The sequence below is a fragment of the Talpa europaea genome (assembly GCF_964194135.1).
Source record: "Talpa europaea genome assembly, chromosome: 11".
Lineage (NCBI taxonomy): Eukaryota > Metazoa > Chordata > Mammalia > Eulipotyphla > Talpidae > Talpa > Talpa europaea.
Genome location: NC_140078.1, coordinates 32,607,623 through 32,630,790, shown reverse-complemented (window position 1 = coordinate 32,630,790; position 23,168 = coordinate 32,607,623). Strand labels below are relative to the sequence as shown.

Here is a 23,168-nt window from a genome sequence, read left to right as displayed (position 1 = left end):
ATGGTTGATGATAATTCTCAGTAATATACATAAATCTTACCTAATCCTACAAGGGTCCAAATTTTAATCAAGCTGGGAAAATATTGCAAAAAATCATTCAATTTAAAACATGCAGAATTTATAGTATATTTGTGAAGGTGCAAAGACTTTTTGTTTACCCTGGAACTTTAGTTTTGTTATGTACCTTATAATCTTTTGAAAGTTTGTGTAAAGTTACAGCCTATTTATTCACATTTCCTTCTGGAGTTTTGCCTTGTTCTCCTGGGGGGTATACCTCTAAAGCAATTTGATTTGACATTTACCTTCATGGAGATTTTTTTTTCTTTCAGTAATCTCTTCAAATAATAAATTACAAGTTTATGGTAAAAGATTGAAATTATTCAAAGATACATGCATGAATTTGAACATTTTTCTTACTCTGACCCTCTGAAGTAAATAAACATTTACAATTCCTGCAGGTGGTGTTCTTAGATTCAACTAAACTTTAATTCTCTCAGGACTCCCGTAAGTTATACTGAACATCACAGGACCTGAGAAGGTATAAAACAGGGGCCTTTGCTTCCCAGCAGGGCCAAGACTTGAAGAGGGCCTTGCAGCAGTGTCTGCTGTTGTCCATTCAGCTGTCAGAGGAGCTATCTCTTTGCTCCATCTCTCTCAAGTGATAGTTTAGAGCTAGGAAATGAGATCTGTGTTGAACAGATTCAAAATTGTTATGACATAAAATCCGGTACCACAAGGAAGCCAGTATCTCTGGGTAAAGCTCCACAGGGAGAACTTCTAGAGTCCCTACAAGGAACTAGCTGAATTACAGGAGTCTCTCACTGTGAGAAACCTCAAACTAAGACTTCCCTCCAGGTACCTATCGTTTCCCTAGTCCACAAGCAATACATCATTTTGCCATGAGGAATGGTGCCTAGTAACAAACTTGGCATATGATTTTATCAGGTTTCCAGAATCCTTTTGATGGAAATTTCTAGATCTTTGTTCCTGTACTACTTCCCTGTGGACATTCATAAAAATATCTACATGTCTCTGATCCACCTTTGCAGACTTGCTCGGTGAAGAAATTTGGTAATTTCTCAACTGTTTTTTATTTAAGGCTTTTATTGTGACTTAATTTATTAAAAGAAAAAAAATAGGAAGGAACACACAGAAATTGAGTAGATTGAGGGCCCTGAAGACATTCACCCAATTAGTAAGGTTTTAAGAATTCTGTAACTATCTTTTAGCTAAGTCTTCTAATCTCCCTTTTACCCACATTCCTTTGCTTAATTACTTCCCACAATGCCTCCCTAAACAGAACAAGATACAGGTCAGTTGAGACCCCTCAGGGATGCCTTAGGTGAACCAGTTAAAACAATAAGGAGTTGTTGATTATTACATATATGTCTTTAAGGAAAATGAAATGAATATATTTAGGATTATTACAAGAAAAATGAATTTATGACTTGAAAGGACAAAAAGTGCTATAAAACTTTGGGGGGGGTAGGGATTAAGGGCAGGGAAAAGTTAGAAACTAAAGAAAAATTAATCCATTATTTTTGTGTGGTAACAAATTCCATGAATAGAAAAAGAAAACTGAATTCTCTGAATTCAGAATATGAAAGGGAATGATGATCTTAGTGCTGATGTGTCTATTCTGTTTTCAGATTCACTCTATAGAGTAGGCTATGTTCTCACTGTTGGGTGCTATATTATTCAAGGCTTTTCAATTGTTTTATTTTTATTCTTTTTTTTTTAAGCTTAGTAGTTTCAGCTGGATCCTAAATAAGTTTCACTTTTGTCTTGAATTAATTTGTCCTCTTGCTGTACTGACATGTATTGTACAAGATAATAGCTCCTTCTGGCCTTCCTTCTCTGCTCCCCTTCATTGACCTTGTAAGGAATCTTAATCAAATTAAACTTTGGGTTTTCAGATTCCACATCTGTAAAATTATAATGCCACAGCCAGTTTGTAAAAGATTGTGAAAGACTCAGATAAAATGTTATTGAAAACAACTGTGAAGTATTATGTAACATCTGCTAGAGAGGATGTCTTTGAAATTTTATCTTGCAAATCATTTCCATAGTGTTGTTAATCAACATGAAAACTATGTATTTTTCTCTAATAAAATCAGCATAAGCATTACAAATATCAATCAAATTATGTATTCAGAAACAAAGTCCGTTAAATATTCTCTTTTTCTCTGTGAAAGAGGCAGAGTGACTGCTTATGTCTAGTGTTCTTGAAGTTTATCTGTGGATTCAGATCACAGTGTGAGAGAAAGACCGTGAAGATGGAAATACAACTCGTCAAGAAGCTAAAAAAAGAGACTACTTTGGAACTGCATCCCCTTTTCAACCAGTGGAAATAGTCATGATGACTTGGTGTTCCTACTTCCCCTTTTAGATGATGGGTCCATTGGACTCTGAATATATTGGATGGAGCTACAGAGTGGAGTCTCTCAGAGCTGCTGGTTCTAAGAGGTTCAGAGATGCAGGCCCTGTCCTATTGTCAGATGCTTTTATTTTAGTACTTTTAACAAAGAGTCTTCCTTTCCATATACTAGAACGTAGTAGACACCTTACCTCTTAAGAGAATCATCTCATAGTAAAAGCAGTTAAGTATTGGAATTGATCATTAAGGATCCTTTTATAATCTTAGCTAGGAGCGATTAAGAAGGAAACTTGTGTTAGTCTATTTAGAGGTCAGAGGATGAACCATGAAAATGGGACTTTTTACATATTAAAATCTACCATCAAAACAAATACTTAGAGGACTTTTAATGCCTGTGCATAGTAAGCAAAAGTTACATGGAACAGGCCGAGTTGCCTGTCTGCTCATAACTGAGTTATCACAGTGCGTCATTTGTCCCTGAGTGTCAAAAAGGACCTACCTGGATCAGTCACATCCCCAAGGGGATTTCCTTCTCCCTGCAGAACTGAGGGAGTGAAGTATTTTCAGAGACTTTGAGTACAAATGAAAGATTACTGTGTTAGACTAACCATTTTCTCACATCTGGCAGTCTCTGGATGTTCACCAAATACCGATGGGAGGGAAGAAAATGATTAGGCAAGAGGTTGTTTCATTTGTATATGGACTTTCAGTTTGTGCTGATAGAACCATTTCTCACCTCTTTATTTTCCAAGTAATTTCCCCAAAGCAGCACCAAAAATGAGAAGGAAAAGAAACTGGCTATTGGCCTTGTATTTGTCTTGGACAGTTATTTACCATCCATCATTGAAGTGCATTTTAAACAGTTTTATAACTAGGATTCCAAATTTAATATTAAAATTGCAAATCTACTCACCACCCAAATTATAATGCTACCAACCATAGCCACAGGGAGCAGCCAGTAAACCTTAGATAAATTCAGCTGCACCAAGCCCTCAGCCTTCTTGAATTTTTAAACAGCAAACAGCTATGCAGGCAAAAGCTGCCAGCTTACTGACCGGGTGTGTGATCAGAGATGCAGGCATCTCACTGTATAGTTTGTAGCACTCCTTTCTCTCAGTCGGATAGATAAACAGTATTTAAATTACTGCCTTTAAGGGTGGGTAGGGGAGCAGAAGGCAACAATTAATTGGGAATCTTTCCCAAAATATGTGGCCCCACCAAATTCTGATTCAGTTATCTGATATGGGGTTGAGACGGTGTAGTGGGGAAAAGATACCCAAGTGATATTGTCTGGACGTTGGCTAAGATGCTGTCTGTCATTTTCTGTCCCATTAAATCACCAAATCTAAAAGGTGATTTCCAGAAATTAGTGACAAGCTAGTTTAAACTATGTGATGAAAGTATGTTGGTTGTTTCTTTAATAACCAAAGACCACGGAACATGGGTTTATATCAGACTTTTCTCTGTAACCAACAAGAAACTTCTTGCCCATAACTTAAGTACTCCAAGGGACCTTAAAGACTGAGTAGTCCTTTTTTTTTTTTTTTTTCATTTTAAATGAGGAATTAAATAGCTACAGAGAGTTTTGCTTACAGTCACATTGAGACTTGGGGATTAGGCAAAGTTCACATTTCCTGATTCCTAATCTGATGTTCTTTTTCCTGATTTTCCCTCTCTGTTCATTTTAGACAGGAACATTTTCATAATTTTCCAGATGAGTCAAAAAATAAGAAAATTTGTTCTCATGGATGCATAGCAAGTCCATGGATGATAACTAGAAATTGGGTTTCTTATATTGAATGTACTAAAAGGTAGAAAATATAAACATTTGAATCAGTTCAACTGCATAGTTATTCTTAAAAATGCAGTATTCTCTCAGTTCTGAAATGTTTCATATGTTCAAAAGTTGCTGTGACCTACATGAGTGTTCTCCCCTCTTTATTGGCTCATGCATTAATGAAAATGACACTGGCTTTGGGGAGAATGAGAGTTTATGTGGAAAATTTGTAATCTTTATACCAAGTATAATGAAGTTGGTGCAGTCCTAACTGCATTTCCAACTATTTTATATATAAGAATCTTCAAGTTTTAGCTCTTCATGGATACCAGAACAACAATTCCTGTTAATGATATGCCCCATTTATAACTGCTGTTGCCCCCAGCAAAGAATGCTGCTTTGCCTATTCATTCAGCAGATGTTTAATGAGAGTCTAGTATGTGCCAAACTCTGGGCTATGTATATAACAGGTGCTCATAAATACTGTATACCAATATGCTTAAGTTACCACATCACAGGTCTAAAGGCAGCTCATTGCTCCTAAATAATCCATCTAGGTTGTCCTGAAGAGTTGCTGCTTCATGCCTCTAACAAATCAAACTTGGAGGAGAATTGCTTATTTGTTTGTGAGTATATTTCTCAGTGACAGCTGTTCTTTTAAGGCCTTGGGAGCCGCTATTAATTTTGAGTAGTCGGAAATGCTTCCATCTAGTCAGCTGTGAGAATTATGGCAACCCTTTGATGAGTTTTCATTATTTGCATTTCTCAAAAGCTGGAGTGGCTGAATTTATAGCCATAGACCTGCAGGGTGTGGATGTTTCAAACACTCAGTTATATAGATGTGTCTACTTGTAAAAGGTTATTTTGATTTGACCAATAAGAAGTGCCATATAGAATATTTTCTTATCTTTAAGAACTGGTTACTAGTTAAGTAGCCAAGTATTAAAGGAGTAAAGGAAAATGCCTGGTAAATCAGGAATGACAATAAAATCACTTTTATTAGATGGTAACAGAATACAATATGTTTCTCCATTTACTTATAGGTTCCATACTTCAGTAGTTGGTTCTGTTTTTGTTTTTTTTTCCAGTGTTCTGTAATCATTTTAACAGCTTAAATGTTATAAAATCATAAAGATAAGCAAGACTTGTTATTACTCATTCTAACTTCTTTTTTATATGAAGGATGCCATTATTTATATCCAAAGGAATAATGATTTTACCAAAACCTATGCATTCTGTTGCCTCCAAGGCCACCTGGACTTAATACAGAGTCCAGCTAACCTAAAAAGTGAACTTGGCCAAGAGAGAAAAGGATTCTAACAAAAGCAGATTTTTCCATTGCATTTAATTTGTCTTGTTGCTGGCAGCAGACTAGTCGACCCATCTTGCTGTAATGGAATTAACATCGAATTTATGATTGGAGAGTGATGACTCTCAGAAGATAATTGGGTCATGTCAGTTCACTGAATATCAGAAATGGAAAAACCAACTTGTAGATAAAAATTTCACTCTGAGATCATTAAGAAATATTATAATAGCAGAGAGAATGCTGACTGTATTTTTAATGTGCATGCATATTGTATCACTAACTGACTTGATGGTTGGTTACCCGTCTTCATTTTCCCAAAACTGAGATTCACAAATAATTCCATTAAATGACTATGCTAGTTCTAAGCATCTGCTAATTATCTTATCTGATTCTGCTGATAATTCTTCATCTAGGTCTATTTTTCAATCTGAAAATTAGAGGCTAGTTGGTTGAACATTCAAAAGAAAGCTAATAACTTGAGGTTTTAGACTCCACAAGTACTCAAGAAGGAAGACAATTTCATTAGAAATCAGTGGACCTCAAAATTATTGATTTCATTTTTCTAATGGCTTTTATTTCAGTCCTTTTATCATCAGAACATGTTTTATTTACTGAATTGCAGCACAAGCTTGTCATTTTGTTTTCTCTTTAGGACAACGAAATGTGCTTTTTTAATCCTCATTTGTTTTGTTTCCTATGTTTTACTCTGCATAATCAAATTTCATAATTATACGAAGCAGACCATAGGGATGTTGTTAAATATTCTTGCAGTGTTCTCTAGACCTTTCTTATCTCCCACAAATATCCAATTTATTTGACCTCAGTCATCATTTTTACTTTAATGTACAATTTTCCCATAAGATCACAAATGTCTGCATCATTTCCCACTCATGCTGTAAGGATAATGGCTATAGCAGGAAATGATGCCATTTTAAAAATTTTCTCATGAATACTGCATTCCTGTTTGTATGTCTCGTTTTTCTATTCTGCAGCTTAAAAAAGTAACATGTATCATTATTATATTGGATCTATTTTCTGCCTACACATCTTTGCCTTACTTCAAATAAGAATGCTGTGAAGATTTTACAGGAAGTTAAGGTATATTCCTCAAAAGCCATATAGCCAAGATAATAGGTAAAATTCTGCCCGCTCTGTGAAATGCAACTTCTAACTCAGAACAGATAGATTTTAATCATCAGTACCTGAGTTAGAGAATTTCAGAGCTGAAACATCTTAGTTCAACTCTTTCGTTTTAATGGATGATGAAACTAGGAACCAGAAAGTTTTTCTGTGTTGTTCAGGATTATACAGCCAACTCTGCCGAGTTGAGACTTAAAATCTGATCGCCCCAAATCCCGGGTTATTAAAAGAAAAAGACATCTGGTGTTAATTTAACTGTTCCATTAAATTTTAAAAAAGAATAATCACTTTTTATTGTTTCTATAAAAATGATGCATGCTCATTTATAAAAATTTCACATAAGAAAGCAACAGATTACCCAAAATCATTCCCTAAATATAATTAATGCTACCATTTAAAGAACATTTTTTTAGTACTTAAATAGGCACAGCTGAAAGGATGGATATATAGATCAATAAAAAGAAATTAAAATGAGAAAAAGAAAGAATGAAATAACTTTATATCACTGGGTTCATTCTAGATACACTGTTTTTAATGTCAAACATTAAATTTAAATTAACTTGAATTTAGCAGAAGTAAAAGAAAATGAAGTAAAATTGAAGGAATTGCTGAACTTCAAATTTAATGTTTCTTCACCACCAGTCCTCAAAATATGTGACTTTAAAAATATTAAAATGTCATTCTCTGGTTTTCAATTTACAAATTATAAATTGTATTTCCCTATCATAAATGATCAATTGACTCTTCTAAAAAATATAAAATTACACTTTATTTACTTCCACTTTCCAAATTAATATGTATTATTACATATCTTTACTTTATCACATTTTTGTACATAGATTAAGCACAATTCCTTCTTATTTTTGAGTTTAGACTGTTTTACTAACCATTGCTTCTTCATTCCTGAAATTTTTTTTTTTTTTTGTGGGACCCTCGCCGGTAGTGGGGGAACAAAGTGGCCCTGCAGAGGCTGCAGGCAGCCTTGCAGCCCAGCGCTCAACCGCTGCGCCACCAAGGGAGGCCCCATTCCTGAAATCTTAATTTTGTGCTATCTCTTAGTTGTTATTTTTGGTCATCCAGTAAGTTTTGAAAGATCTAGCTTAATGTTTAACCTGAGTTCTTATCTGCTTGAGAGTATCTGTTTGTGACTAGGTATAAAATTTGGGGACCACATTTTATTTCCCTTTCACAATTCATTTTGCACTGTGTACTAATATGTATTTTTATTTTGTCCAGTCTGCCTTTGTTCCTTCTGTAGGGGCTTTTGTTTCACTGTTGCTTTTGTTTCTTTCTAGTTCTTCTGGCTCACCTTTTTTTTTTTTTTTTTTTTTTTTTTTTTTGAGGAGGTTGGGGGAAGGGTGGTGGATGGGGAGAGAGCAAGGTGTGTGCTAGTATTGATTTTTCTCTTTTCAATCAACTTTTTTCATTTTAGAATAGTTTTAGACTATGGATTTTTTTGTTAATGATGGCTTTTAGCGTGTCTTGTAATTTTTTGTTTGAAAGATCTACCTGATGTACTAGGTGAAAGGAACTGAGGTAGGTAGACCTTTAGTGAGAGGTTTCATGTTTATAGGGCTGGGTTAATAGGACAGTGTTTGCTGTATTCTTGGTGTTTCCTCTGGCACCCTTGTTTTTTACATTGCTTTTTTTGGGGCTTCCTAGAGTCTTCTTAAATAGGAGCTGAGGCTTGCAGTTGTTTCTATAACTACAGGAAGTTATTCAGGAGTCCTGCAGTGGGGTAGGGGAGAGGTGTGATCCATAGGCTTATGATTAGGCCTCAGTCTTCTAAGTGAGCCTGACTTGGTTTCCCCATGTCATTGATAAAAGGCAAGGTGGTTAAATTGTTCCTGTTACGGAGAACAGAGTTCTGGGTATTTTTAAGAATGTTTTTTTTTTTTCCTTCCTCCTGTTGGAACCTAGAGGCTTTTTCTCCCATCTTTATAGATTCTAGTATTCCTTCTGTAGCTAAAACTCACAAAAGTATGGGCCTTCCTAAGACTAGCCACTTCAAAGGTTTTAACACTTATACTAGACTGCACTGAGTTCCCAGCAATTCATCAGTTATAGTCTAAAGTAGTACTGCAAAGGTCCAGTTGTGATCTTGTATACCCACTAAGCTGTGTTAGTTTCTCTCTCTGGTTATCTGCCTCTAATCTGAGGTCAGTAATTTGAGCTCTGACCTCAATTCTCTGCAAAGAGGAGTGGTTGATTTTCAGTTTTTTCTTTTTTTCTTGTTTCGATGACAGGAATGACAACTTATAAGCTTCTTACTTATCAGATCAGAAACCTGAATTCCTTTTTGAATAGTTTGCAATTTACAGGAAAAAAATGTGAAGGTACAGAGTTTCCATATACTCCATCTACTCCATTCCCAATTATTAACAATTTATATTAGTATACTGCATTCTAGTGAAACAATATTGATACATTATGATTAACTAAAGTCTATATTTTGGAGTATTTCTTAGTTTTTGCCTAATATCCTTTTTCTATTCCAGGATCACACTCAGGATTTTTGTCTCTTTACTGCTCCCTCTTGGCTTTGACAGTTTCTTATGCTTTCCTTGCTTTTAGTGACCTTGACAAATTAGAGGAATACTGGTATTTTGCAGAATATCTTCAATTGGGATTTGTCTGCTATTTTTCTCATGGGTTTGGGGCAGAAAAACCAGAGTGACACAGTGACTATCATCATACCATATAAAGCATACATACCCTATTAATATGACTTAGCAGATTGATATTGACCTTGATCACCAGATGGAGGTTTCTCCCTTGTCATTATTCAGGTTCCCCCTCTTCCTATAATGTACTCTTTGGAAGGAAGCCACTATACACCATACAAAATGTAGAAATGGGGAGGTTTGTTGTGCTTCCTTGAGGGCAGAGTATCTACATTAGTTGTTTGGAACTCTTCTGCATGCAATACTTGTCAGCTCTTCTCCATTTCTTTATTTTATTGTTTACTCAATCATTTTATTTTCAGTTCTAAGCCAATTTTTTTTTCTGAAGTCTCCCATCATTAAACTTTGGTTTTCAACTACTTCCTTCAGGGTCATCTTGCAGATTGCCTGTCCCAGTCCTACCACCAGCCATTTCTCAAAAATCTGGCTCACTTTTCTGCCCTTTTCTCACTTATAGTCTCTTATTTCAGTCTGTGCATCACTTCTTCTTTTTTAGAAGCAGTTTTTGTAATTTCTTTTAGACTATGAATACATGTCTTATCTGATTTATTTCACATCTGGCCAAACTTTGTTTTAGTGCATGCTCTTCATCTGCTTTTTCATGATTTTATTCAACACCTCCTCACCCCACCCTTCTTGTTCACAGTTCCAATTTTGATCCCTTCTGAATATTTCTCATGTCTAGGTAAAGTGGAGTAATTGTTGAGGGAAACCCAGGACAAACAGGAGAGAAAGAAGAACAGAACCTACTGTAGGTCCAAACCTTTCCTTAGAATTTTTGTGAACTTTTTTTTCCACCAGTTTTTCCCTTCACTTTGAAATATGCCTTCTCTTGTGATGTTCCTGAGGGCTGTGGGTTCAATGATATGGGGCAATAAAGCAAATAGGTGCCTTTCCTTCTTCTAACACTAGAGTCAGGTGATTATCCAGGTTCTTACTCCCTCAGCCCTGCTGTCTTACTCTTTGCTGTAATGTCCCTACATTTTTCTTATCCCAGATTGTCTCTTTAATCACAGTATGACCAGATGCTGAAGAATTTGGATGCTATTTAGTAAGGCAGCTAATGGTGCCAGATATCTGGAGATGAGATAAGAGAGGCTTTGGGCAACCCCTCTTTTCAGCTCTGTCCATGGTGCTTTCCCTGGCTATTGCCTGGCCTGCCTCCTCCTGGCCACTGGAAATTGAGTTTCCTTTACTTTTATCAAAAGGTCTTTGGTGTTTGTGAAGGAGGTGAGGCGAGCAAATAAAATCTTCACTATTTTTTAACCAAAACTTTTCTATCAAATTTTAGGGCTTGTAGAAAGATTATTTTGTTGCAGTCATACTTTTCAACACAAAACTCTCTTCATGGAAATTATAAGGAGAAATGATAGTCCTTACTCTTTATGGAAATGAAAGCTTATAAAAAGGGAATTATTTTTCCTCATTGCTGAATCCCTAATATCTGGATTATTTTTACATGGTCAGAATGGTTTATCTCAATTCCTTCGAATTTAGTTATTGTGAAGAATAGAGAACTTCACAAATATGTAGAAATGTAGGACACTATTTCTTTTCTCAAAGGTTACAAAGGAAACCATAGGTGGGAAGAGTCTTTCTTCACCTACAGATACTGTTTACTGTTCCTGACAGTGGAAATCACATTCAGACCATCTGTTAGATTTTTAAAAAATGAGACAATAAAAATGAAAATTGACAAATGCAAAGAACCTGAGAATAATGAAAATGTTCAGGTAAGACTGATTTTATTTAAAATTTTCTGCATAACATGAGGAACCAAACAAACAACTGTAGGACTGTAGGACAATAACAGAGAAGTCCAGGACCATTCCAGATACCTCTGGTTGAACGTCTCTTATCTTAATTGATTGAAAATAATTACTTTTCAGACAGCAGCATTTTCAGCAAAATGAAAGAGGTTTTTTTGGCTTTTTTTTTTTTGGGGGGGGGGGGTTTCTCCAGGCACATTATATGTCCTGACCAGTGGCTCTTTCAATCTTAGTAAATTATTCATTTTTAAGAATATCTAGACAGTTTAAATAATTCACAATCTAGAAATGGAACATATGAAGGATTGCTTTTGCTTTTCTGTTTTGTAAATGGATTTGTAGCTTTGTATCTGGAGAGAAAAGTTCAGGCCTCTTTTACCCTAGACTTTAAACACATATAAGAATTTTTATAGAATTACTATTTTAAGAATTAAGCAGCAATCCTTGCCCTCTTTCCCCTTACCCAAAGAAAAATTATGATTTTTTTTATTTCTTTCTGAAAGATGAGATGCTTTTATGGGTGTGACTATAATATGCTCTATGTCAACATCTGTGGTCCCCAAGTGACTGCTGTGCCTCTTGCCCTGCTTTTGCAACTCCTTGTCTATTTCATTGTCAAATATATTTCATATATTTCCTAGCTTTGCTTTATTTTTGAGTCCTTTAAGAAAAATAGTCTTTTGAAAGAATATTGGTTTAGACAATATTAGCCAGTCAACGGTCCATCAAATAAGAGTATTTATACCTGGCAGGTAAAGCAGCTGGAAATGTATTTTTGGCCTAGCGGTAGCTTAATAACATCCAAGTTTTATAGAAAGTTTAACAGGATGAAACTGATGACATTCAACCATTATCAACATAGAAAATTGACAATTTAATCCCATTCACCCTATGAGCTTAAGTATAGCAAAACATAAACAGCACTGTTTAGATTGTCTAAAAAGGAAACATGGAATTCCCATTCTATCAGAGGGAAGAGAATTGGGAAGCTATTTCTGACATAAACATAATTATTTTAATGGAGGCTTAAAAAAAATACTTTGCCCCATGGCCTTGGTTTTTTGATCATGTCTCAGCTCCACCAACAGGACAAGGGGATGCAGATTTCATTCTATCATGAATTACATTGAAGCCTCTGATCCCATTCCTTTTTTCCCTGGAAACATTCTCACACTTCAACTATGTATAATGATAGCCACCATTGTTATTTTTTAATTATGAAAGGATTAAAGTGATAGGATCTAATTAATCATCTCCTGTGTGTCAGGACAGACTTCTGCAAAGTCCTTTCAGACCACTCTCTCCTGCTGTTATCCCCTCTGATGTTACTGAACCTTTGTCAAGATACAGGTCTTCAGTGAGCTTTCAATGACAACTTTTCTTCCAACTGTTGGTCACTGCCTAGAAGCTGTCTGTCACAGTACACTTAAGGAAAGGTTACTTACTTTTATCTCAGGGCTATATCCCCAAGGACTTCAGAGGCGGTTCTTCTCTATACTGTAGACATCCTTTACAACATTATCATGGAAAACCTAGACTTAGTCCTAATCCCTCAGCTTGGCTCTGCCACCACATGACTTTGAGCCTTTCAAAGTCACTTAACTCTTACTTCTTAATGAGAGTATTTATCTTGACCTGTTTTATTTTTGTCTCTAAAGTTAGATGGTTAAATATTGTGGTCCTATGATTCTATGCCTAAAAGCCTTTTGAATTTGCCCTTTTTTAAACTCTGAATAGCAGTATATACATAATTTATATGTAGTTATTTCACAGAGTAGGTATTAATAGCACAAAATATTAGTCTCTGTCTCAAGTTGGAATGCTGTTGACTACGAGCAAATTTTCATGCATGTTCCCCACCTGGTTTAGCTGCTTAAAGTCCTTTTAGCACACCATAGCTGGTTGTGTGTACAAGTGTGACTATAAATTCCCCCTGACAGAAACCACATCACCTCATCAGTCACATAAGAAAATGACAAAACAACCAACTGTGAAATCATGCTTGCCAAGCTTGCTGTTTGACTGCATCAGGGGGAAACACATTGGTCCAGGATGAAATCAAAGCTGCATGAAGTCCAAAAGACAAGCTCTGGTGTACCTGTCATCCCTAAACTGTAGCATATGGGAAATATGTTCGTGAGACAAGAACTGCAGAAAACCCTTTACTCCTGGAAGCCATAGTGCCAGTCCAGAGATAGGGGGAGTAGAGAACAGGGAGATGTGGTGCCCTGCTTACATAGTTTCCAGATCTCTAGCAATAGTAGTGAGGTGCAGTTGGCATTCCTTAGTTAAATCTTCAAGAAACTTGAAGTTTAGTATCATTGTCTGCCTTTTTTTCTAGCCAAGAATACTCAGAGAAACAGCTAGTTAGCAGGCAAGCCAAGATTCAAACTGGATTGTTTTATCTCACTGCCCATGATGTTTCACTTTATCTTAAACTGATTTTAAGGTTGAATGTCAGCATCAAATTCAGTATTGGTGAAAAAAGGAGACATTCTAAATCCCACCTGCCTCAAGCTTTCTCCACTTTGTCAGAAAGAGCAGTAGAGTATGAAAGGAACAAACATCTGGCATCAGTTCACTTTAAAAAGCAACTATAAAGACACCTTGAAGAGAGTGAAAAGGTTAATTACTCTTCAAGGAAATGGCAGACCTAATAAATAATGGCCATGAGTTGAGCAGATGCTTCCCAGAAATGACTAACCAGATGATCACTAAGCATGTGAAAAGGTATTCAACGTCATTAAACACCAGGGCAAAATACATTTCAACCACACTAGAAATCACTGCATATCCATCAGGATTGCTAAGATGAAAAGACCACTGTGTCAAGTGTTGGAGAGGGTGTTGAGCAACTCCATCTCTCAACTGCAGCTGCTGGAAGTATCAGTTAATAAAACCACTTTGGAAAACCATTTGGTAGTTTCAAATACTGCTTAACACTTGAGTACTATGTGACTCAGCACTTTTACTTATGAGAGCCTAACCAACAGAAATGTGAACATGTTCATTAGAAGATCTCTAGGAAGTATACATAGCAGTGCATTCATAGCAGTCAAAAATTGAAAATTCACCAAAGCCCAACAACAAGAGACTGAACTAATAAATTACTGAGTATTCATGTAATGGGGCATTATATAGCCATAGGAATGAACAGATTATTGCTATTCCATGCCCAACATGTGATCGAGTGGTTAAGACACTGAAGCAGTCATACTCTATAGTACTATTACATGAAGTTCCAAAATAGGGAAAATTAAACTATGCTGTTAGAAGTTGGCCTAGCATCAGCTTTTTTTTTTTTTTTTTTTGAAGATTTAGTTATTTATTTTATACAATCACTGGGTATAGTCAGAAGCACTGGAGGGTGAGAGAATTCACCAGAGCCAGAGCGGGGAACAGAATAGGCAGACCGACGAAGTACACTGTTGAGGGGAGCAGCCAGCACGGCAGGAGAATTCTGCACGCTATGTGGGACCCTCACCGGTGGCCGGGGATCGAACCGGCGCTGAAGTGGCTGCGGGCAGCTTCGCAGCCCAGCGCTCAACCGTTGTGCCACCAGGGGAGGCCCTAGCATCAGCTTTTGTAGGTGGGGAGGGAATATATGGAGGGGAGAACTTTTGGGCTTGGTGGGGTGCTGACTATGTGCCTGGTAAAAGTGGTAGTTACAGTATGTTCAGATGTTGAAAATTCATCAAGTTGTTGACTTGTGTGCATTTTTCTGCATATATATTCTACTTTAATACTGTTTTCAAAGTCCTGTATATACAGATGCTAGTTCTTAATTTTTGTCACTCACTGTGGCAATATAAATCAACTGAGAGAGTTGCCTGAGTATAAAATAGGAATTTTGTGGCATATTGTGACCTATATTATGGGAGAAATGTTAATTTTTCTTGATAATGCTTCATTGTCCTCTCAATTTTTCTGAACCTCACAATTTAAGGAAATATGCATTCCATCAATACCAGCAATTATTCCTGCTTAGCATTCATTCAACTAAAACATTTCTGACTGATCAGATTTTCAACAGGTCATGGAGTTCTTTCTTATCTCTGATTCTATAATAAAACTTCTTTTATGATGATTTTTATACCTTTAAGACCTGGCTAAAAACAGATTCTGAACTTTTACTTGGTAGGAAACAAGATCGGAAAATTCAGAGAAGTCTTCACATGGGCAGTCTTCATTTGCAGTTGTAACTGAAAAAAAAAAATAGGCAACATAGAATGTTGAAAGAACCTTAGCAATGGTCTATGAGCTATTTTATGAAATGTTCACATAGTGTGCAAGTTGAGTCTTCATATTCTCATCTCACACAAAATTAATTTACTTCTGGTATAAGAAAGGGACTAGAAGAAGAACAAACTTTTAAAAAATGAAAGTTGTGATACACCATCTGGCAAAGAGTCTAATTGTGCCTGAGACTAAATATTGAGACTCAGGTCTATCCTTTCTTTAAGTTCCCATACTTCTGCCTTCTTATTTAACTGCTGTGGAAAATCGCCTGATTTGTTCAAGGTCACACAGTATGTTGGTAGCAAAGCAAGGGAGGGCCTAGCATCTTAAAACTTCATTCTCTTTCTCCTTCAACCCATGGTAGAAATTCCAAATAATAGACTAACAACAGTTCAAAGATCATAAGTGTGATATTAATCATCACTTGTAAAATATGTATTTCAGCTTGCTTCCCTTGAATTCCCTCCAAAGAAGCTGTTTGGAAACAAGGATGAACGTGTGATTGCTGAGAGGCGAAGTCACTTAGAGGTAATAGAATTAAACCTACTTTCTCTACATACAGAAAAATTGCCATCTGATTGACCAGTGAGAATTACTCCTGTTGAACATTGTCACTCTTGTTCATGATTAAGAAGGTACTGCTTCATTGACATAGGAGATGGCAGCAGCATATTATAAAGTAATGATATAATTTTATTTAAGAGATAAGTCTTTATCCCACTCTGATCTAACAAAACATTTCTCTGATTTTTAAGGAGATTCATTTATTCTAAGGGTTAGGAAGCAGGTTGTGAGTGAGAACTAAATATTCACCATCGACAGATGGTGTGGTAATACAGGATGAGGGTACGAAGCTTGTTGCAGAAACTTGAATTAATTAGCTGAAGAGTTATAGTATTCCATGATTGTTACTTTTTCGAGATAGTTGGAAACAAAAAGACACATACCTATTTTAATCATGGTTAGGTTTTGTTTGATTTATTTTAACTCAGTCTTCTGAGCCACCTGCATGTCGAACTTTGGTTCAACACAACTGTTGTTTTTCTAACTGCCTTACTGCCAATACGCATTGTTGACTGCTTTATATAGTTTGCATTTCTTTTTAGGATAGAGTTGCTTATTTTGTTGGAATCTGTTGATAATGAGGTTGAGTCTGTATGCAGGGGCTTGGCCTTTGTTGTTGGTGACCCTCGCATGGTGAGCCACTGGGCAAACAGAATAAGATCACAAATAATACAGTCTCCATTTTAAGAATGTCACCTATTTCAAGTGAAATCAAATAAGAGATGACACCAGAGGTTTTTTCTGACTAGTAAAGCATGACATAAAAATTACTATTCCTATTCCTAGTGACTGCCAGCTAGCAAAGACTGTCCATGCTATCCGTTTAATGCCAGTGAACTAAGGGTTAGGGAAACTTCCAGGAGCAGGAGGTTCCAGGAAGAGCAAAAGGGCAGAAGTGGAAGGTATAGAGAGATTGAAGACTAGGAGATTGTGTCCAGGAGAGTCATTAGAGTTTTGAAATCTTCAATGTAGAACTATTCTGAGAAAGTGTTTGAGGGTGTGATCATGCTTTATAGGCACTTGAGTGAAATCATCCAGTTGCACTTTTGAAGAAGACTTGGCAATGTTCAGACTGAGCTTGGATGGGTCATTGTAGGGTTCTAAAAATCATCCTATGAGAGGACATGACCCTAATACTTAATTGAAGTATTTGCCTTCAAGCAGAAGATTGTCATGGTGCGCATATATGATTGAGCTATCATAAAGGTTTGATTATATCACACACAAAAAAAATTAAAAAATAGCAATAGAACTAGTGATGTTTTTCTTTACCTAACCCTTACCAGTTTCAGTTATCTTAATTCACCTTTAATGGAAACATGGAGAATAATCATATGTAAAAATAAGTTTATAACAATTGTATGGGGAATATAAAAATAAAAATTAAAAAAAAAAACAAGTTTATAACACAAACCAGTGGGATGTAGACTGTTACCCCATCCTACAAGGGCTCTAATGTAATTCACATGGCAAATACCCATGGTAAATTGGGTATTTTGTGTGATATGATATGCATTTGTGAGTACAACTATTGGTGACGCTCGTCTTTCCATTCCAGCTTCCAGAGTCACCAGAGTTCAGAGCACTCTTTCATTCTTGGTACTTGTAGGTAGAATGTATCTTTTTTTCAGTAACTCTTTAATCATTTAGTCCTATTAAGTCATCAGCTATTGATGAACATTTCTGTTAATGCCTGTACCGGTATGTGGATCTTTTCCCTTGGTTGTGACTCTTGTTTCCTATGGGGTTAGCCTTTATTGAATGAATTTCACGCCTCATGAAAATAGGCACTTACATTTTAAATTAAATGTGTTTCACCTAATATTGACAGCCAAACCTTGGAACACTATGGTTTCTAGGAATGAACATAATTCAACTTCATATTAGTGAAAATCTGAGATTCCTTGTTAATTTCCTTTGAATATTGTGACTTTTTAATCTGACATCCTAAATTGCTGTTTGATATAGTGTATTTTCATGTGAAAATTAGCATAATTCTTTTTCCTGTACTTCCTTTTCAATTTAATTCATTTATATTTATTTAATTCCAGTATATTCTGAAGAAAGTGCTAGGTATTTCGCAGCATGTAAAGATAAATGAGACAGTTCTTTCCCTTTAAAAACATATGCTTAAATTTTTGAAACCAAGAAATATAATTAAATACATAAACCCGTGCTAGAAGATGGATTCCAAGAGAATACAGTTTGTATTAGAACACAGTAATATAGGCTGTGTTTATTCAAAAGAATTATCTGATGGTTTTTAAAATCCAGAAATGCAACAGATAGAACTGTATAAAACAGTGTTTTAAGGAAACATTCAATTGTGTTTTGATCTTTCTTGTTATTAAAATATTTCCAAGATTTGGACCTTAACTTTGAGTTTATCAGTAAAAAAGTAAAAAATGTTTTCACATTCAATACAAAGATACCGGATTGACATTTTCCAAGTTACATAAGTTGAATCTGTTAAAATAACTATTTGTATAGATGATGGGAATTAGTAGAAATTTCTGTCATGAGGTGTGTTAGAGATTGAGTTCTGACCTTGGGTAGAGGAACAATAGTTGTGTGTGTGGTAACAGTGGTGGGGATCGGAATATGGGACCCCAGGAATTGTAGCATTGAACATATTGCAGCATAGAAGGTTGGGGTGAGTAAAATGCTCAGTGGAGGAATATTAATGTGGCCTCCCATGCTAACTCTTACTGATGAACTTAATCAACTCCACATACATAAAGTTACTTTGCAATTCTGATTTGTTTTCCCAGAATCTGGCCTGTTACTGCTTTATACTTCATGTACTCATGTTTAAATACTGCATGACACTTTCGCTCAAAAAGGACCATAAAATCTCTCTAACCACCATCTCTAAGGTGGTTAGATCTTCTTGTTGCTGCCTCTGTGGCCTTGCCAGAACCATTTCCGTGGACGTGTGTGTGTGGTGGGTGCACCCTGCCATCACACTGTCAGAAGATTAGGATAATACTCCCCAAGCGTTGACATGCCTCCCGGGCTCATGCATACCATTAAAACCCAGATAGCAGCCCAGGGGAATACATGTAGGCAGAAAAGCTGTGGAGGTAATAGGAAAAGAATACTTTAGTCTTTGTCTCATGAGTTATTTTGAACAGAAAGCTGCTTTTTACTCTATTTAAAGTCAGATACCCTTACTATTATGTTAAATCACAGGGAACTGCTATTGTTATAGGTCAACAATAGTGGAATATTGGCAATTTCAGTGTTTCCACATACCAACTGTTATCTCACATTTACTAGTATTTACTAAGTTCCCAGCTTGAGTGAAATGCTGCTATCTCAGGCCATTTATTCCTCTCAGCCAGGTTTTAAGGTGTATTCTATTGTTATCTCCATTTTACAGGTAAGGAAGTTTACATTTTGGGGAGGATTAGTAGGGTCATACAAAGTGTGGGTTCTCACTGAAATATCTTTCACAACAAATCATACTCTTAATTATCAGCACACTCTTCATTTAAAATGAGACAGGAGGGCTTCCCTGATGGCCTACAGGTTAAGTCTTAGTACTATCAGCACTATTGCCTGAGTTGGATCCCAGACCAGGGAACTAACCCACATAAGGCAAAACAGGCCTCTCCCATCTTGCCGGCTGTTCCCTTCAGCAGTGTATTTCAGTCAGTCTGCCTGTTCTGTTCCCTACTCTGGCTCTAGTGAATCCTCTCACCTTCTACCACCATACCCCCACTCTTGGACCTCTGGCATACACCCCAGTTCTTTTATGAATAAATAAATGAATGAATGAATCTTTAAAAAATAATAAAATAGGACTGAATCGCCCTGTAAAGAAATGGCATTTCTCTTGAAGAAAGAATGGCTTCCATCATTACTGTCACAATGCTAACATCCACTGTCTATTTATTCCTGAATACCATTCATTCTATTCATTCAGCAATTATTAAGCACCTAGTCTGTGCCAAGCAGTGTTCTAGAACTGAAGAAACTAGTTTCTTCATCTCTTATCTGACCATGGTGGTAGGGATGATCTTTCTTTATAACGATATCCTTTATTTTTATTTATAAAAAGATGTTTATTGTGATTATTGGCTTTTAAATATATGCTTCATGGCTCATCAAAGTTTCTGAATCTCAATTGCTTATGTTTTTATTTTTTAAAGGCAGTGGATCACATTGTTCCCTTGTAGATTTATTTCCTAGCTGAATTATTGAACACTATAAATTCATAATAATTTTAAAGAGATTTTTGTGATTCTGAATATTTTATATTATACATATATATGCATTATATATGTGTGGAGATCAAATGATTTCAAAGAAGTAAAACATGGGCACAATATTTATTAGCAATAGACCTTCAACATCCCAAGTTGAGTGATATGGCTGTAGAATATACTGCTTCTCAAATTACAGTAGTAAAGGGCTAGTTATTTAACTCTCCATCATTTACCAGTACTTTTGAAAAATGAATGAGAATTAATTAGAAAAGTGAAATGAAAAGTTCATATAAAGTACAAGGCTGATTTTATTTTGTGGTATATAGGTTCAACACATATAAAATGATTGTTATGAATTTCAGTAAGTGTCTAAAATACAAATTTCACTTTGAATAGCATTCTCTGGAATGTCCATGAAACCTTCCCATCACTTAAAGACTCCTGTCACTTTTCCTGCTTGTATTAAAAGAAATGTTTATGTCTCAGAGATTTCCTCTATGCTCTTAAGTTACTTGAATGCAGCAGAATTGATACCTAATTCTTATTTTGCCCTGATATTTCACATATGCTTTGCATTCATTGAATTATTTGCTGAATTATCAGAAAATTTTCCCTCATTAGGCCTAAATTACTGTGGTGTTTTTTGTGGGTTTTGTTTGTTTGTTTTTGCTTTGTTTTTGTTGATTGATGAGAGGTCCATTTTGGATTACTGTTTTCAGAAAAGGTTATCATCTACCTGGAAGCACTTCTACTAATTATCTTGACAGTCTTTCCTTTCAAAGAGCAACTGTAATTAATGAAAACAAGTGGAAGTCCAAAAAACCTAGAAAATTTTCAAGACTAAAGCAACCACCTCTGTAGATAAAAACCTGAGAAATTTCTAGGACATTTTCTTCCAAGTACTAGAGCAGACAGCGACTCAAAGCTGCTACTTACTTTCTCCCTCATTTTCATCTCATTCCATCTTACTATTAAGATAGATAAAAATAATATAACTATGAGTGAGGACCTCGGAGCAGATCATCCCAGTCTTAAATCCTAGTTTTGCTTTAGTCTTATTGTTTCTGTTTCCTTATCTGTAAATGAGTATAATACCACTGTCCTATGTGGAAAGTAATAGGGCTCTGTGGCTCATTTTAGATCTGCTTTAAGAGTCAAGAGAAGGGCCTCCCTGGTGGCGCAGGGTGTTGAATGCAGTGCTGTGAGGCTGTCCATGGGCTTTTGCACTGCAAGTTCAGTCACCAGCCCACTGGAGAGCAACCCACATGGCTCAGCAGACCTCTCCTGTCTCTCCTGCTGCTCCCCTCAGCAGTGTATTTTGATACTTCTGCCTGTTCTGTTCCTTGCTCTGTCTCTGGTGAATCCTCTCTCCCGCACCTCTGGCCTGTACCCCAGTTCTTGTGTGCATAAATAAATAAATCTTATGCATAAATAAATAAATCTTATGCACACAAGAACTGGGGTACAGGCCAGAGGTGCGGGGGGGTGAGAGGATTCACCAGAGACAGAGTGAGGAACAGAACAGGCAGATTGACTGAAATACACTGCTGAGGGGAGCAGTGAGTGAGTCAGGAGAGGTCTGCTGTGCCATTTGGGTCACCTCCCCGGCTGGGGATAGAATTCGTGCTGCAGTGGCTGAGGAATAGCTTTGTAGGTTGCGTCTTAACCCCTTGTGCCACTAGGGAGGCCCTACATGTTTTGATTTTTTTTTTTTTTTTTTTCTGATGGGACCCTCTCTGGTGCTGCGGAGGCCGAGGGCAGCCTCGCAACCCAGCGCTCAACCGCTGTGCCACCAGGGGAGGCCCTGAATGTTTTGATTTTTAAGAGTGTTGGATCTATTGATTCATTGCACAAAGAGAGAACACATAACATAGGAAGCATGAGGGCATCTCTGCAAAAGATGATACACAGAATTTATGGTAGGGTCTGGGCTTGGGTTCAGTGATTTTCAGGGAATACAAGAAAGTGGAACTTCACTCTGAATTGTCTGCAGGGCTATTGTGTGATTGAGTGTCCTAACAATTCTTATCTAGAATATAAGAAGAAAGTGAGTTTAAAACTATGGTTCATTAAAAAAAAAAAGTCACCTGTGTTAGCCAGAGTTTGATCATATTTATGGTTTGTACAATGTTCTTGATTTTGTCTGTGTTCAGACATGATTGTATAGTGGTTTTCTTTTGTTTTTTTCTTGCTCCTTCCTAGTCACAGAGTAGTCTTGCCTCATTAGTACTCTGAAATTATTTACAGTTGACAGAACACTATGTCAGGAAAACTCACAGCTACTTTTCTTTTTTTAAAAGAAATGCTCAGAGTTTGTAGGTATCCATCCTTTCAATGGAATTAGTGAAGTATATGAAGACTTGTTTTCAAAATAAAGTCTTGAGAGTTCAAATTCTTTATTCAGTTTTAATAGGGGCTGTCTGTATTGCTATATCTGCTCTGTCCCCCTGCCCCCTCCTGGGGCTTCCCACCCCTGCAGAGGATTACTTTCCTGTTTTATGGTGCTTGCAACACACACAATCTAACTTTCCTGACTAATACATTTCTCATCCTACTTTAGTTTTATTTTCAAACCTTAAATTTCCAACAATTAGAGTCACTTAGTTTAGACATTTTATAGGGTGAGCCCTTTCAGTTCCAGAGTAGATTTCAGGAGATAAAAAATCCTTCAGTTTTTTCATTCATGTAGCTATCTGAAAGATATCTAAGCAATTCTCTGCTTAATTTAACATTCATTCCATCTACTCTCTGCTGATCTTACAAAATGGATAATGGTAGAATCAAACATAGGCAGAGATTTAAGCAAAACCTCACCAAAAGAACCATTTTCTTCCTTATTAATGTTTTTATATTTCTTTTGGTCCTCTGATTATTCACATTAGCGAGGGCTATTTTCTGTTATTAGTTCATTGCTCCTGTTATCCATAGCAAAGCATTTTTGAAGGGAGATACATTAGGAGTTGGGGCCTATTTCATCTGGTGCTTTATAGAGTCAGAGGAGCTGAAAATGTGATCCCGTGGCTAAGATCTAAGAAGGGGACAGCAAACTCAGTGATGTGGGACTAATGTGGAAGGTTCTAAAGTCACACCTGAATTTG

At 36.4% G+C, this 23,168-nt stretch overlaps 1 protein-coding gene across 3 annotated transcripts in view; it reads left to right on the top strand.

Moving 5' to 3' along the window:
• KIF16B (kinesin family member 16B) overlaps nucleotides 1-23,168 on the top strand; it is a gene marked incomplete at both ends in the record, with an annotated part of 259,483 nt that overhangs the window by 213,936 nt on the left and 22,379 nt on the right. For all 3 annotated transcript variants that reach the window (XM_084248158.1, XM_084248157.1, XM_084248156.1), the window contains one exon: nucleotides 15,740-15,823. In XM_084248158.1, coding sequence (XP_084104284.1) covers nucleotides 15,740-15,823 — 84 coding nt within the window. The remainder of the gene's footprint in view (nucleotides 1-15,739; nucleotides 15,824-23,168) is intronic.